A 16279-nucleotide genomic window follows, 5' to 3' on the forward strand; every position below is an offset into this window, starting at 1 on the left:
GGAAGAAAGACCCGGAAACAGGACAGTTAATGGCTGACACTGTTAAAGCTTTTTTCTTTTCTTCATTTTATATCTTATCTGCAATTATTCATACCAAGAGTAATATGCTGTTAGATGAAAAAAGTTAACTTGAGCCTACTTTACTTTCAACTTTCTCTAAATATTAAAAGATGCAACTCTTCTTCTTCCCAACTATGCCAAGATAAACAGTCAATTTCGCCTCTATGAACTCAAACAACATGGAAGAAAACGCCATCTGTCATGTGGTTGCAATGCCTTTTCCAGGGCGAGGCCATATCAACCCCATGATGAATCTCTGCAAGTTATTAACGGCAAAAAATCAAGATATCGTCATCACCTTTGTTGTCACCGAAGAGTGGCTAGGCTACATCAGCGCCGATCCTAAGCCTGATAACATTCGTTTCAGAACAATACCTAATGTCATCCCGCCTGAGAAGCTTAAAGCTCAAGATTTTCTTGGTTTCTATGAAGCTGTCATGACAAAGATGGAAGCTCCATTTGAGCAGCTGCTTGACCATCTTGAACCACCGGTGACTGCCATCATTGGCGATATAGAGGTACGATGGGCAATCGGTGTCGGTAGTAGGAGGAAAATTCCAGTGGCTGCACTTTGGACCATGTCAATATCATTTTTCTGTATGCTCTATCATTTTTGTCAGTTCTCAAGAGAACAGGATTCAATCTTTGATTTCCTAGGTACGTATGCTAAATCTCGAGATTTTGAATTGAATATGCTACACATTCAAACTGATATCCCAAATATAAAAGGCAAACTAATTAGTGGATATGTTTATGCCTTCTTGATTTCAATTAATGGATACAAGGCACTTAAATATCCAAAAACAAGCAAATTTCTAACAATTCCCATGAACTGTTGTTTTTATCAATTGATATGTTTATGCCTTCTTGGTTTTTTAATCTACTGTGCTTAAACTCTTATTAAACCCTAAATATTGATGAAATTGTGTCATTGTGTGCGAGATAGATGATGTGGAGTACATCCCAGGAATTTCTTCATCAAATCTAGCGGACCTTAAAGCAGTGTTCCAAAGAAATGATCATGGAGTGTTGCAGCTTGCCCTGGATTGCATTTCTAGGGTGCCAAAAGCACAATATCTTCTATTCACTTCTATCTACGAGCTTGAACCCCAAGTTACCAACAATTTAAGGGAAACTTTTCCTTTTCCTGTGTACCCTATTGGCCCTGCTATACCTTACCTAGAACTTGAGCAAAACAACTATGGAACTAGTAATAGTACTAATGATGATGGCTATATACAGTGGCTAGATTCTAAACCAGCAGATTCAGTACTGTACATCTCATTAGGCAGCTTCCTCTCTGTTTCAAGTACGCAAATGGATGAAATTCTTGCTGGCTTGCAAAATAGCAATGTTAATTTCGTGTGGGTGGCTCGTGGAGAAGCTTCTCGTTTGAAAGAAATTTGTGGAGATAAAGGGTTGGTACTGCCTTGGTGTGACCAATTAAGGGTGTTGTGCCATTCTTCTGTAGGTGGTTTCTGGACACATTGCGGATGGAATTCCACTCTAGAAGCTGTTTTTGCTGGGGTTCCTATGCTTACTTTTCCCCTATTTTTGGATCAAGATCCTAACAGTAACCAAATTGTGGAAGATTGGAAAATTGGATGGGAGGTGAAGAGAGAGATTGGAACTCAAAAATTTTTGACAAGAGAAGAAATTGCTGAAGTTATAAAAAGGTTTATGGATTTGAATAGCGATGAGGGTATAGAAATAAGAAGAAAAGCAAGACAACTTAGAGATATTTGTCAAGGAGCTACCACAGAAAGCGGATCATCTGTAATCAACCTTACTGCATTCATTCAAGACATTTCACAAGGACATAACCATTGATCATATTATATATTTCATCTCATTAATCACCTCTTAGAAAAACCATCAGCCAGGGACCATACTTCTGTGGCTAAAATAATTTGGTCGAAAGTTTTTCTGTCGAATACAGTTGTCACTAAGCATTTGCTAGATTCTGTTATCTAGGGTATCTGACTTTGATTTATTTCTTAAAACTCACCTGCTGGTGTAAATTTTGAATCAGCTGAAAAAATATCTTGTCTTCTTCCTGGATTATTGGCAGTTCCATGAGGGCAATTTACCTAAAATCCTTGATTTCTGGTCAAAAAGGTGGTAAAAGGAATACTGGCCATACATTTGTAAGTCGGTTCTAAATACGATGCATATGACTTCATCACAAATTGACCCACAAAATATTATACAAGCATTTTCTTTTATTTCATCTTATCTGTAATTTTTCAAAACCAGAAGTAATCTGTTTTTATCTTAAAACGTTATCCTGAGCTCACTTTAGAAGATGATAAAGGACGCACCTCTTGTTCTTCCAAACTCTACCAAGATAAACAGCCCAACTGAGAGATGTACTCTACCGCCATCTGTCATGTGGTTGCGATGCCTTATCCAGGCCGAGGCCACATCAACCCTTTGATGAACCTCTGCAAATTGTTAGTTTCTAGAAAACAAGATATTATCATCACCTTTGTTGTCACAGAAGAGTGGCTAGGATTAATCGGCTCCAATCCTAGGCCTGATAACATACGCTTCAGAACAATTCCTAATGTCATCCCATCTGAGAGGGTTAGGGCACAAGAATTTCCTGGCTTCTATGAAGCTGTCATGACAAAGATGGAAGCTCCTTTTGAACAGCTTCTTGATCGGCTTGAACCACCTGTGACTGCCATCATTGCAGATCTTGAGTTAAGGTGGCCAATCAATCTGGGGACTAGAAGGAATATTCCAGTGGCTGCACTTTGGACAGCGTCAACATTATATTTCTCTTTGCTCTATCATTTTTATCAGTTCTCAAAAGAACATCTTGCAGTCTTGAACCTGCCAGGTAGGTAAGAGTAACTCGTCAGCATATTACATATCGTCTAGTTGGGGACTTTGAATTTACTGTTGAAATGCAAACTTTATATATATACATAAGAACTAGCAGAATTTACTGTTTCTGTGCTAAAAATTTTATTAAATGCAAAATAATGATTGAGATTGTGTCATTGTGTATGTTAGATCATGTGGACTACATCCCTGGAATTTCTTCATCAAATATAGCGGACCTTAAAACAGTGTTCCACAAAAATGACAATGGAGTCTTGCAGCTTCTCCTGGATTGCATTTCAAGGGTGCCAAAAGCACAATATCTTCTATTCACTTCCATCTACGAGCTTGAACCGCAAGTTACCAACAACTTAATATCAGCTTTTCCGTTTCCTGTCTACCATATTGGTCCTGCTATACCTTACCTAGAACTTAAAAATGACGCCTTTGGAAGTAATTGTAATAGTGCCAATGAACCTGACTATATAAGATGGCTAGATTCTAAAGCTGCAGATTCTGTTCTTTACATCTCATTAGGCAGCTTCCTCTCTGTTTCAAGTGCCCAAATGGATGAAATTCTTGCTGGCTTGCAAACTAGTAGTGTTTGTTTCATGTGGGTGACTCGTGGAGAGGCTTCTCAGTTGAAAGAAATTTGTGGACATAAAGGGTTAGTACTGCCCTGGTGTGACCAATTAAAGGTGTTATGCCATTCTTCTGTGGGGGGTTTTTGGACACATTGTGGATGGAATTCTACGCTCGAAGCTGTATTTGCTGGAGTTCCTATGCTTACATTTCCTCTGTGCTTTGATCAAGATCCTAATAGTAACCAAATTGTGGAAGACTGGAAAATTGGGTGGAGAGTGAAGAAAGAGATTGGAAGTCAAAATATAGTTACAAGAGAGGAAATTTCAGATCTTGTACAAAGGTTTATGGATTTGAGTAGCAATGAGGGAAAAGAAATGAGAAGAAATGTAAGACAAGTAAGAGATACCTGTCATGGTGCAATTGCGGAAGGTGAAGGTGGATCATCTGTAATCAACCTTAATGCATTCATCCGGGACATTTTAAAAGGACAAAGCCACAAATAGAATTCTTTAGTGTATGTAACTGACAACCTCTTTGAACATAATCAGTATTAATATCTTATTAGTTATGTTACTCATAGATCAACTTTAGTTAGTGACAATATAATAACTAAATTGACTTTCTTTCCGTACCTTTTTTTATAGAAAAGGGCGAAGAACGTGTGGACTACATCCCAGGAGTTTCTTCAACACGTCTGATGGACTTTCCGTTGCATATCAGTGGAGTAAACCCATATATGTTGCAGCAATTCTATAGGATTATTTCGTGGTAGCATAAATGACAATATCTATAGGATTATTTCGTGGTAGCATAAATGACAATATCTTTTAATCACTTCAATTTATGAGCTAGAACCCTATGCTATTGATGCTTTAAGGGCAAAGATTCTATTACTCATCTACCCATCTGGCCCTTCTATACCTTGGTTCAAATTTGGAGACAATTCATCTTTAAGTCCTAACCACAATGAAATCAACTACATAGAGTGGCTAAACAATCAGCCTAACAATTCAGTTCTTTTGTGTCTCTTTTGGAGGTTTTCATTTGGTTTCAGGCACTCAAATGGATGAAATTGCAGCTGGTTCGAGCAGTGGCGGTGTTAGGATCTTGGGGGTAGTTCGTGGAGAAACAGGTAAACTAAAAGAGGGTTTTGGTAAAATGGGATTGATAGTTCCCTGGTGTGACCAATTGAAGATGTTATCTCATCCTTGTGTAGGGGGCTTTTGGACAGATTGTGGGTGGAATTCTATTAGAGAAGGTGTTTTTGCAGGAATGCCTTTTCTGTCATTCCCAATAGGAATGGACCAAATTACAAATAGTAAGTCAATCGAGGAAGATTTTAAAATTGGTTGGAGAGTTAGAAAGGAGACGAGGAGGGTGGAAATTTTGGTGAAAAGAGATGCAATAATGGAGCTTTTGCGGAAGTTTGTGGATATGGAAAGCATCGAAGTCAAAGAAATGAGGAAAAGGGCGAAAAATCTCCAGGAATTATATGAAAATGCAATTGCAGAAGCACCAAATCCTTCATTCGGTACATTGCTCAATATTCTCAGTGGGCATAGAGCTGCCTCCAAAAATATTCATGATTCATCTGTATGAAACTTGTGAATTTGACCATGTGGTAAAACACAAAATCTCTTGGATTGGAGCAATTTCATCGTTTTTTGTGTCTTACGATGGTTAGGTATATATGAGATTGTTTTGCATCATGATATTGTTTTAAAAGGGGTAAAATCTATCTGATCAATTTCTACAATCTGTTACCTACATTCCCAGTCTTGATATAAAGTGCACCGGACTCCGTCTTGGTCTTCAAGTTCTTCACTTGTGTTGTTATTGTCCCAGCTGAAAAAATAAATGCCTATGGATAAACTTTACACTAGGGGTGGGCGGGTCCAGGTACCCGCCTAAAAGCAAAGGAAATAAGGAATAGGAACCGGCCAGTTCCTTTGATTTGGAGCTTGAAGTGGAATCGGTTTCGGGTATCAAAAAAAATATAAATTACCCCCCAAATTTTAAAAAAATGACAAATAAACCCTTAAAAACTATAATTACACCTCTAACAGTTTTCTGAAATGGCAAATACACCGTGCGGACTTTACAAAAATTACAACTATCCTAATATCCATTTCATCCTCCCAAAATTAAAATTACATAACACATTAAATAACATAACATAATAAGTTAATAACATATCAAGTTTCATCCTTCCAAAATTCTATTATGATATATATGCTCACATAATGTTAACTGTATTATTATTTAAATAATTTTTATGTAATACAATTTAAACAATGTTTTATGTTTTTAAACTTAAATATAAATACCAAGTTGAATTGTAATGTTCTATGGAAGAATATAATATGCTAAAAAGTAGAGATTTTAAAGTGAAAAAGTATTGGCATATGATGTAAGTATAAAAAGAGTTATTTAATTGGACATATGCGTAGTTGTTGCTACTAAATAATAATAATATTATCAAAATAATTTAAATAAATTATTCATAGATTTTTCATCGAATAAAAAGTAAAAAAAAAAATTAACTTTCTTAATTCACTTAAGTGGTGTTTGATAATTTATGTGATAACTGAATATGTCTAACTACTAGATAGACTTAAATGCAAAACATTAAATAATATATTTATTTATATTTACTTGATGTTTGATTATAAGTATTTAATTATTTGTTTTCACCGATAATAAACATTTAAAAACTATTATTTAACATAAATGTCTTAATGTATATTAGTTTCTTAATTAAGTAACAAGTGAAGTTTAAAAATTAAATTAATAAGAATATTTTGAAGTCTTTTAAGGAAATTAATAAGACTTTTGATACTAAGATAAAAAACCAAAATTTTCTTATATATTTAAAACATGCAAAATATCAAAAAAAAAAAAAAAATCCCATTCTTTAATATTATCTCAATTTAGTCCGAGTTCTCGATTTCGATTTCTTTGATTTGGAACCAGAAGCGTACAATATAAGTTCCAATTTTTCCAAACCAGAACCGACCTTGTTACGGTCGGTTCTGGGTAGAAACCAAAACCAATACCCGAGTACCCGTCGGTTCCAGTTCTACCCTAAAATTTTGCCCACCCATACTTTACACAGGGCAAAATGAAGCATCAATTGATAAGAGATCAAATATATAGGCTTCATTTGGTTCAAAATTTGGGGGTTTTGGGAAAAGTTTTTTGAAAAAAGTTAAAAAAAAAGTTGAATTGGGCTGGTATTACGATGTAGGATTTATAAATTAATAAAATACCCCCTATATTTATTTTTTTACAAAATACCCCCTATAATAAAACATTAAAAGTTAATAAAAACACCCCCAACCCACCCTCAAATACCCCCAGCCGGCCACCACCACCGGAGGTGGCCGGAGTCGCCTTATCGGCTCATGATCGGCTGGATCTTGCCGATCATGCACCGATATGGCCTTTTTCGGCCAGATCCAGGGTGGATCTGGCCGGCAAAGGCCAGATCTACGGCTAGATCTGGCGTATTTGCTCTCAATGATGGCCAACAAACGACGACCGTTTGTTGGTCGTCGTGATCGACTGTTACAGCCAAAGATCTGGCCGTCAACAGCCAGATCTTTGGCCTTAGATCTGGCATTTTTCTGCCAGATCCACCGTGGATCTGACCGGAAAAGGCTAGATCGGTGCACTACCGTCTAGATTTCGTGGATCTAGTCGGAAAAAGCTAGATCGGCGCACTACCGTCCAGATTCAGCCGGTAGTGCGCCATCCTACCAGATTCCGGCCATTTTCCGGTAGTGGTGGCCGGAATCTGGTAAATGTGGATTGTTGGGGTGTTTTTGTAATTTTAAAAAAAGTTTAGGGGTATTTAATTAAATTAACAAATTTAGAGGGTTTAAAAAAAACTGAATAATATTGAAAGTAGTATTCCAAAAAATGAGAATTTTTGGGTATTTTACTGTTTAACTTTTTTGGGAATACTAATAGTATTCCCAATTTTGAACCAAACGAAGCCATAAATATTAACTATTATAATGGGACCAGTAACATAAAGAGTTTGTTGTGGTGCATGATGACCATGTGATTGGGTGAGATACTGTTTTTTCGTCGAGAGACTTACTGACTTGCTTGTTGTTATTATGAAGACTTTTTTGTGATGTATCCTCACTCTCTTTGTTTTCTTTGCCTTGAGTCTTCTTTGTGTCTCATTGTATGTGTTTTTTTGGAGCCAAACCTAGGGGATTGTCATGAGGGTGGTGTTTTGTTGTTCATTTCTTAGCTAGATTCTTTCTCTTGGGTCTTATCTCCCTTTTCTCTTGGTTTAGACAAGCTCCCAAGAGAATTTTGTAGTGTCAAAATTTAGGCATTTGTTTATTTTTTGCACCCTATGCGAGGGATGTCCCGATGTAGGTTGGCCACCTTTTTTGTAGGCCTTTGTAAATCCCTCTTCTTTTTAATACAATTTACTTAGCAAAAAATAGATAAATAAATAAATAAAGAGTTTGATATTGACACATATAACCCTAATGGGTTGCCCTAGTGGTCAAAGAGGTTTGCTTCTGTCGTTGACTTCTTGGATTTAAACCTGAGGTCACCTACAACTTTGTGACTTACTTAATTCTTTGTGTTTGTAGGGTATTCAAGGACCCCGAGGATTCCCCCATTCCACCCCCCCCCCCCCCCCCCCTTCTACCAAGCCACCGCTTAAGTTAATCAGTCTCGTTCAATGTGTAGACAAAGAAGTGATTAATTCAAATATAGAGTTTAGGGTGACCTTATATTACTTAAAAAAAATGTTATCCTTACAAAGACCCATACAAAGAAGACTATAAAGTGACATCAGTAAGAAGAAAAAAACAAAGAAAAAACGGAAAAAGAGAGAGAGAGAGAGAGAGAGAAATCATGAAAATCAAGGGTGGAAATTGTCTTTGTATGTCTCCTTTGTATGTGTGTTTGTAAAACTAACATTTCTTATTCCTTAATTACCCATGTAGAGTGCAGCAATTCTATAGGATTATTTCGTGGGTGCATAAAGCACAATATCTCTTATACATTTCAATATATGAGCTAGAACCCTGTGCCATTGATGTTTTAAGAGCGAAGTTTCTGTTACCCATCTACACTGTTGGCCCTGCTATACCTTGGTTCAAGCTTGGAGATAATTCCTCTATTACTCCTACCCACAACGAAATCAATTACATTGATTGGCTAAACAGAAACCTAACAGTTCAGTTCTTTATGTCTCTTTCGGAAGTTTTCTTCGGTTTCAGGCTCTCAAATGGAAGAAATTGCTGCTGGTTTGAGGAGTAGTGGTGGTTAGGTTCTGTGGGTACTCCGTGGAGAAACAAGTAAATTGAAGAGGCTTGTGGTAAAATGGGACTGTAGTTCCTGGTGTGACCAATGAAGGTGTTCTCATCCTTGTATAGGAGGATTTGGTACATTGCGGATGGAATTTGTTAGAGAAGGTGTTTTGCAGGAGTTCCTTTTCTGACATTCCCCATAGCAATGGACCAAATGACAAACAGTAGGTTGATTGAGGAAGATTTTAAACCGGTTGGAGAGTAGAAAGGAGGTAAGGGTGGAAGTTTGGTGACAAGAGAAGCAATAATGGGGCTTGTGCGTAAGTTTATAGATTGGGGAACATTGAAGTCAAAGAAATGAAGAAAGGGCAAAACAGCTACAGGAAATATGTGAAAATGTCATCCATATGTATGAAACTATTGTATCTTTGTGATTTGGACAGAGTGTCCAGACCAGTTTGCGGTATGTTTTGAAGTTAACGACTGGATAAGTCTCTAATTCTTGAGCCCACCTCAAGTAATCCTCTGGGACCTCTCCAGTAGACGTAGAGGTTAATCGAACTCAGAACCTTTTGAGTAATACATCCAAGAATTATAATTGACCATCCAATAGTGGTTTGGGCGGTTTATGTTGGCTGCTTGTTTCAAAACTTATCTACATTGTTGTTACATGCATCATCAGCATTGAAACAAATTGTCATTCTTAGGCCATGGCTAAATTGGTCATAGTCTAATTTGGACTCGGCAGAATTGGTTTCTTCTGGGATTTGTCATCTGTTTTGTTTAATTATGAGAATTGGTTTGGATTTGGATTGAAAAGTCTTAGTTTTGTTCATTAAATTTGGACATAGGAGCCCATCTCCTAAGATTGTGGGCAATCAAAAGTCAAAACTAGCACCTATACATATTTTGACATTTTCTAAGTGAATAAAAATATTATATTCCAATTTAAATTAAAAAATTATGGTTTAATAAATGGTAAATTTATAATTATAATTTGATTTAAAAATGAATAAATAACAGATATTTAATTATACTTTCCTTGCCCCAATTTTTTTGGAGCCCTAACCAGCTACTTGTCAAAACGCCATCCTAAAACCTTCTCCCAACTCTTAACAAAAACTTCAATTCAATTTTCTCTTCTCTTCCCATGACACAAATCTTTGTATGGCTGCAACCCATCTAGCTCTATTCCAAAACCCTATTTTTTCTACCTTCTCTTCACCATCACAAACTAACATCAATTGTTTCTCCTTTTTCAAATGGCCACGGAAGCTACCACTGCCGAATTTCAAAACCCGGATTTCCGACCCGATTTCCGACCCGATCTCCCTGTAACCTCCCACGATGGCCTCCGCTACTGGCAATTCATGATCGCCGGTTCAATTGCCGGTTCGGTCGAACACATGGCCATGTTCCCGGTCGACACTGTCAAGACACATATGCAAGCCCTAAGGCCTTGTCCCATCAAACCGGTCGGTCTGCGGCAAGCCATTAAATCAATAATAAAAATCGAGGGTCCATCGGCGCTCTACCGTGGCATTGCCGCCATGGGCCTCGGCGCCGGTCCGGCTCACGCCGTTTACTTCTCTGTCTACGAAATTGCGAAAAAGTATTTTTCCGCTGGGAACCCTAACAACTCGGCGGCCCATGCGATTTCTGGAGTGTTCGCGACTGTGGCGAGCGACGCCGTTTTTACGCCAATGGATATGGTGAAACAGAGACTGCAGTTGGGTAATAGTACTTATAAAGGCGTTTGGGATTGTGTTAAGAGAGTGTTGAGGGAGGAAGGTTTTGGCGCGTTTTACGCGTCGTATAGGACTACGGTGTTGATGAACGCGCCGTTTACTGCTGTGCATTTCGCGACTTATGAAGCCACGAAGAAGGGTTTAAATGAGATTTCTCCGGAGAGTGCAAGTGATGAGCGTTTGGCGGTTCATGCTACTGCTGGAGCTGCGGCTGGAGCGCTGGCGGCGGCTGTTACGACGCCGCTTGACGTTGTCAAAACTCAATTACAGTGTCAGGTAATTTTGCTATGCCGTGTTTGGTTATTTATTGGTCGTTGTTTGTTTGTTAATTTTTTTATATGTTTAATGTAGTGAATTTTATTCAGTTCTATAGATTTGTATAGTTCCAAGGACCTGGTTTTCTTAGTTTTTAATTATTTAGAGATATAGTAAAAGCTAACAATGAAGTTTCTCCTTTGAATCAATTTTTTTAAGCAGTGAGAGCAGTGCCTTACGCTTTGAGTACATGAAAAAAAGGAGACTTTGGTTGGACTGTGTGCTCGCCATAGATTGTTGCAATTAGACTGGTATACTGAAGTTGTTATGGAAAAGCCTTTATAGCCTGAACAGGCATTAGAATGTTATATTTCATTGCGCATTGGGTTAAGTCTTAACAAAAGGGTTTATTCATAATTTTTTTTGGACGATAACTTTTCTCTTTTTCACAAAGTTTGTTTTTTTTTTTTTTTGTCTTCCTCTGAGGGTCATCCTTTTTAATGATTTAGAACACATGGAATGTCTTTTTTAGTTCCTTTACTTTGTATTTGGGATAGCTTAGCGAATTAATTATACTTATTCATTGAAACTCATGGTGTGCTCAAGTATAAAGTTTAGACCCATATGTTTCCCGCTTGATTTTAACTTGGCCTGACGGGGTTGGATGGTGACAACAGCATGTAAGGTGGTGTTGTTGCAACAATTAGATACATGCCTCGGCATATACCGATACTTATAATTTCAACATATGTTCTTCAATTATAGGGTTCAATCTGAAAAGTTGTTTGGTTGTATTATGGGAGTTGTAAGATTGTTTTATTTACTAGCGTTACTTGTCGTTCAGGGTGTATGCGGATGCGACAGATTTCAGAACAGTTCAATCAGTGATGTTATTCAAACAATAGTGAAAAAGGATGGATACAGAGGGCTGATGAGAGGATGGATTCCGAGAATGCTTTTCCATGCTCCTGCTGCTGCAATCTGTTGGTCCACATATGAAGCCTGTAAAACCTTTTTCCAGGAACATAATGATAGTAGTAGCAGCAGCATTATCACCTAAATTTCCTCGAACAATAATCACAAATATAATGTTGAAGTTGTAACAAAATATCCATGTATAAGCAAAGAATGAGAGCTTCACACGAGGAATGAATAAGCAAAGACTAAGATGCGTCTTGCAGATTTCAACATGGTTATTTAATCAGCGGCAGGAACCTGAGTTGATTTTTCAGACCATAATTTCTTATAGTTGTACACATTGTTGTTACCTTTGCCTGAGAAATGTCTGAGATTTTCTTTTCTAGATAGCTTTATTTATTTATTTATTTTTTTTTGTTTTTCATGAAACCCCTTTTGAGTCATTCTGTGCAATGATTTTTGATTTTGGGTTAGTGGACGGTGTAGGTTTAAAAAGGCAACAGAAACTTTTGATTCGTTGCTGCGGATATTGATATTTAAAGAGAAGGCATTATTCGTTCTGGATATTGATATTTAAGGAGAAGGGAATCGTGGGTGTTGTCACCAAATTGTTGGTAACTGTTGGCTTGTAATCTATTAGATGCCAGATTAATATAATGTTATTATTAATTACTTTGAACTGATTCTATGCGTAGATTATATGTAATGGAATTTCCTTTTACTGATTAATAATATCATTTTTTTTATCTTAATGATGATCTTGAAGCAGTCTTATTAGATTTACATGCTTGTATGGCATTTTAACTTCCATTATTGTATCTTGAGTCTCTGATAGTGTTTGATCACCTACCTGCATATAGAATCATACACTACTGATATAGAATCATACACTACTGACTAATGCAGGTGATAGTGTTTATCTCCTTAAACAATGCTGTGATTGATTGAATTTAGAAATTAGAATAGCTTAGGGTATTGGTACTTGAATCTTTTTGCTTATGTACATAATCAATCCTGAGAAACCAATAATGAGCTTATTAGCTTGCCTTCGGCATTAAGGGTTCGCTGGAGTGCCAGACTATCAATGGGTAACAGGGGAAAGCTCCTTTTGTTTGGAATCATAGTTGTGTATTGTAGGCAAGAAGATGAGCAAATGTTGCTAGATGCAAAGTGTTTGCCATCACTGGGAACCACTTTTATCATGGTATTTTCATGTCTGCTTCGAGGAGACCACTTAGAATTATTCGACTACAAAGGCATCTCATTTAGATACGGACACCTATGCCGAAAGTAACTAACATCTATTGTGAACTTCTACTTACGTTACGGACGTGCATTAGACATCTGTCAAATTCTAAAATTCTAGCTTTCTTGATCCTCCCATTAGTTATATTCTCTAATTTCCACAGTGAAACATCTTTAAAAACATAAAATTTACAGCCACATGTACAATTTATGTGAAAGAAGTTAAAGAAGAAACATGTACGCTATTAATTTAATATGCCAATAATCAGCTATTATCAGTTACCACAGTGGTTTTGTAAGAATGACTATAAACAGCTCTTCTGCAAATAAATTATGATATTCATTTGGTGCTCCAATCTCTGGACCTCGTTTAGGAGATCAAAGTGTCTCCTGAACTCACAACTTGACCGACAATTACAGTGATATCGTCCAGCTTTCCACCTATATAAGGGAAAATATTCCAATCAGCAATGGTATCAAGAACAAAGGAAATATATATCATATTTCAAAGCAAATAACTGGTGCCTGTAAGCTTCAGCCCAAGAATTTTCTTCCACAAAGGGACATCAAAGCCCTGCACAGACAGGAATATTAAGGCATAAAATTACTATCTTCACTGAGAAGATGCATCTATATGTGAGCATTTATGCTTTTGGATAATTTTACCTTAGCTCTGGCCTCCATTGAATATGGAGAATCAAAGTTGGAATCCATTGAATGATTGCGTGCTAGGTTAGCTAATGCCTTTGCTAGCATCGAAATTAGATCTCAGTCAATGAGGTATCAACTACTGAGTTGCTAATCTTCTGATAAATGAACCAAATTATGAGCATATACCAGTCTCAGCAACATCACTGAATTTGGCCATCATTGAAACAATTTCATGGTCGAATACATTGTCAAAAAGCCCATCTGAACCCATCACTATGGTGTCTCCCTCAGTCAATTCTATGCAAGTAACCTGTTTTTCGAAAGAGTAGCTGATAATCATAGTGACAGGGATCATGAAATATCAAAATTTGAAACTCAGGTAACCTTTTTTTCCCTTTCTTTCTGTTATGCAAACCAATGCACATTGACAGATCTATGGCAGAGATGTTACAAACAAATACATAAGTCTCACTTCAGCCCTAGTTTACACCAATGTTTGTTAGCACTGATATGTAATTCATTGTTGCCCACAGGTATTGTAAGCATTGTTTAAAGTCAGAGAAAGTTGTAAATACAATTAAAGTGGGATGATACCATTTAGGTCCAAATGTGCACGGGCTTCAACTGAAGTTGACATTAAAATAAAAGGCTACAGTGTGATAAATGCACACAGTAGACTACTAGATGATAGAATAGACAACTTATTACACATTTTATTCAAATGCTAACATATTAACTAAATAAATATCATACCATGGCATCAAGGTATGTTTGGCCAACTGCTTCTGAGCTTAGTTGATAGGGGCAGTCAAAATAATGTTCTTGTGGAGAAGAAGAAAAAATTATCTGACCTGACCATGCAAAGTAACCAAGCTATTCCATTGTTATTTACGCAACTAATCGATGGAAAAATGATAAAAGAGACATGAAATATTCAAAACTGCAATGAAAAAAGACAGTCATTATAACCTTCACGAATAATCCTTAGTCCACAATCCCCAATATTAGCAATCTTCAGAATTCCATTTCTCTCCAGCATGGCAACGATTCTACTTGGTCAAGAGGAAAGCTGAAGTAAATAATGATTTTGATAGGAAAGGGTTTATGAAGTAAAAATAATATTATTGGTCTAAGCTGTATGTGCATGGAAATGGCCATACTCTAGCACACTTTTGACAATATTTATAACAAGGACACAACTTGAAGGTATTATAAACTTACACAGTAGCTGAACCAATGGATGACATTGCTGTGTGTGCTTTTTGTATAAGAATCTGAGGATCGTAGTTAACCTGGTGAATGATTAACAAACCTCAGCTTTGTTAGATAACAAAAAGATATGTGCAACCCATCAATTCAATTAGAAATTATGACTCTGGACAATCAAAAATTTTAATTGACACAACTCCAGCCTCTCAGGTTTTGAATGAAGCAATGACTATGTGACTGTAAAAATGATGTCTTATCCGAGATTTATTACAGAAAACAATACCTCCTCATCCTCGACCAAGTATGAAGCATTGGTCATCAATTCCCGAGAAAATAATGAAGAATCCACATTCTGTTCAGCCCACCTGGCAAACATGAAATGAAAAGAATTCAAAATTCAAGATATTTCCACTTGCTCATAACTGGTAAACCAAATTATGAATTCACAACTGGACTTACAAGTCTACTGACATAATTTGATATGTTCTTGCACTACTATGAATTATTATTATTACAGCTTCATATGTGTAGGTCATATATGTGAAACAGATGTTGGCTGACATAATAAAACTTCACCAAAAGCAAATACATTTACTTCCCATTTGGGAGAACCCAAATTTATAAAGTTGATACAGTAGATGATTCAATGAGTAGAATGCGAGTGTCATACCCAGAGACACCATCAGCAACAGCAATCACTCCCCCATTATAGCTGCTAACAAGGAAAGCATCTTCCCCTCCTCTATCAACCTTCACAAAGACCAAAACTTGGAAGTATATATAATCATGGAAAGACATGATATTTACTTCACCAAAGGTCAATTCCAGCCACATAACAAGCAATGTGTAAAAGTAGTACACTACCTTACTGGGGTGTGGAATGAGGTGAGTGCCAACACGAAATGACACCTCTGACCTAACAACCGTTTGAAAAAAAAAAAAAAAAAAGTCAACCCCCTTTGTTTCATCAGGGTTACACACATTAGAGGCAACTAAAAACAAATATTAGTGTGAGGTTATGCTATGAAGAATGAAGACATGTATATATATGAATAAACTATATGGAAAGAGTGGTTCGTTTGTAAATACACTTAACAATTAAATACATGAATGATAGGATATGTTGGATATTGATGTAAGCTCACCCAGACTGGAGTGGATTGAGTTGAGAGGAAGCGGAAGAAAGCAACCTACTCTTTTTGGGAACTGAAATTCTTCTATCTAAGGAATAATAGAGTGGACCAGATAAGCCTCTGAATATTGGAATCGCCATTTTGCAGAGTGGGAGCCCGCTGCTAGCTGCTCTGGATATGTGGACGAAGCTTGAAAGAAGCAATATTACTTCAAGTAATCTTAAGATTAATATTGAGCTCCCAAGAAGGGCAACAAGCACCAGTGGTCTAGTGGTAGAATAGTACCCTGCCACGGTACAGACCCGGGTTCGATTCCCGGCTGGTGCAAAATCTTCATTTTTAGGGTTAAACCATAAATTTT

The 16279-nt window shown here is 37.0% G+C and overlaps 5 protein-coding genes and 1 non-coding gene across 6 annotated transcripts; 5 read left to right on the forward strand and 1 right to left on the reverse strand.

Moving 5' to 3' along the window:
* The first annotated feature begins 68 nt into the window (after nucleotides 1-68).
* On the forward strand, nucleotides 69-1893 carry LOC116130246 (UDP-glycosyltransferase 87A2-like). Its single transcript, XM_031415991.1, has 2 exons — nucleotides 69-717; nucleotides 1007-1893. Exons 1-2 carry the CDS (start codon nucleotides 225-227, stop codon nucleotides 1888-1890), a joined length of 1377 nt encoding a protein of 458 aa, XP_031271851.1. The 5' UTR covers nucleotides 69-224; the 3' UTR covers nucleotides 1891-1893.
* A 534-nt stretch (nucleotides 1894-2427) lies between these two features.
* Nucleotides 2428-4189, forward strand: LOC116130253 (UDP-glycosyltransferase 87A1-like). The gene is made up of 3 exons (XM_031415997.1): nucleotides 2428-2905; nucleotides 3082-3988; nucleotides 4119-4189. Exons 1-2 carry the CDS (start codon nucleotides 2428-2430, stop codon nucleotides 3975-3977), a joined length of 1374 nt encoding a protein of 457 aa, XP_031271857.1. The 3' UTR covers nucleotides 3978-3988; nucleotides 4119-4189.
* Nucleotides 4190-4479: 290 nt separating this feature from the next.
* On the forward strand, nucleotides 4480-5159 carry LOC116130156 (UDP-glycosyltransferase 87A2-like). The gene is made up of 2 exons (XM_031415902.1): nucleotides 4480-4606; nucleotides 4691-5159. Exons 1-2 carry the CDS (start codon nucleotides 4537-4539, stop codon nucleotides 5071-5073), a joined length of 453 nt encoding a protein of 150 aa, XP_031271762.1. The 5' UTR covers nucleotides 4480-4536; the 3' UTR covers nucleotides 5074-5159.
* Nucleotides 5160-9811: 4652 nt separating this feature from the next.
* On the forward strand, nucleotides 9812-12432 carry LOC116130249 (mitoferrin-like). The gene is made up of 2 exons (XM_031415994.1): nucleotides 9812-10783; nucleotides 11607-12432. Exons 1-2 carry the CDS (start codon nucleotides 10022-10024, stop codon nucleotides 11820-11822), a joined length of 978 nt encoding a protein of 325 aa, XP_031271854.1. The 5' UTR covers nucleotides 9812-10021; the 3' UTR covers nucleotides 11823-12432.
* Nucleotides 12433-13138: 706 nt separating this feature from the next.
* On the reverse strand, nucleotides 13139-16095 carry LOC116130240 (probable protein phosphatase 2C 26). Its single transcript, XM_031415984.1, has 11 exons — nucleotides 15931-16095; nucleotides 15650-15701; nucleotides 15456-15535; nucleotides 15069-15150; nucleotides 14798-14868; nucleotides 14546-14625; nucleotides 14330-14427; nucleotides 13763-13886; nucleotides 13592-13674; nucleotides 13451-13499; nucleotides 13139-13366 (listed from the first exon to the last, which is right to left on the reverse strand). Exons 1-11 carry the CDS (start codon nucleotides 16056-16058, stop codon nucleotides 13296-13298), a joined length of 918 nt encoding a protein of 305 aa, XP_031271844.1. The 5' UTR covers nucleotides 16059-16095; the 3' UTR covers nucleotides 13139-13295.
* Nucleotides 16096-16174: 79 nt separating this feature from the next.
* Nucleotides 16175-16245, forward strand: TRNAG-GCC. The gene has a single exon. It is a non-coding gene; the product is annotated as a tRNA-Gly (tRNA).
* Nucleotides 16246-16279: the final 34 nt, after the last annotated feature.

Source organism: Pistacia vera, unplaced genomic scaffold (assembly GCF_008641045.1).
Source record: "Pistacia vera cultivar Batoury unplaced genomic scaffold, PisVer_v2 Contig218, whole genome shotgun sequence".
Taxonomy (NCBI): domain Eukaryota; kingdom Viridiplantae; phylum Streptophyta; class Magnoliopsida; order Sapindales; family Anacardiaceae; genus Pistacia; species Pistacia vera.

Coding starts and splice junctions, on each gene's coding strand:
- LOC116130249 (XM_031415994.1), top strand. CDS start 10,022: ATGGCCACGGAAGCTACCACTGCCGAATTTCAAAACCCGGATTTCCGA. Junction 10,784..11,606: donor AAACTCAATTACAGTGTCAG/GTAATTTTGCTA, acceptor CTTGTCGTTCAG/GGTGTATGCGGATGCGACAG.
- LOC116130156 (XM_031415902.1), top strand. CDS start 4,537: ATGGATGAAATTGCAGCTGGTTCGAGCAGTGGCGGTGTTAGGATCTTG. Junction 4,607..4,690: donor GGTAGTTCGTGGAGAAACAG/GTAAACTAAAAG, acceptor ATCCTTGTGTAG/GGGGCTTTTGGACAGATTGT.
- LOC116130246 (XM_031415991.1), top strand. CDS start 225: ATGAACTCAAACAACATGGAAGAAAACGCCATCTGTCATGTGGTTGCA. Junction 718..1,006: donor TTCAATCTTTGATTTCCTAG/GTACGTATGCTA, acceptor TGTGCGAGATAG/ATGATGTGGAGTACATCCCA.
- LOC116130240 (XM_031415984.1), bottom strand. CDS start 16,058: ATGGCGATTCCAATATTCAGAGGCTTATCTGGTCCACTCTATTATTCC. Junction 14,626..14,797: donor TCCATTGGTTCAGCTACTGT/GTAAGTTTATAA, acceptor TTGACCAAGTAG/AATCGTTGCCATGCTGGAGA. Junction 13,887..14,329: donor AAACATACCTTGATGCCATG/GTATGATATTTA, acceptor TTCGAAAAACAG/GTTACTTGCATAGAATTGAC.
- LOC116130253 (XM_031415997.1), top strand. CDS start 2,428: ATGTACTCTACCGCCATCTGTCATGTGGTTGCGATGCCTTATCCAGGC. Junction 2,906..3,081: donor TGCAGTCTTGAACCTGCCAG/GTAGGTAAGAGT, acceptor TGTGTATGTTAG/ATCATGTGGACTACATCCCT.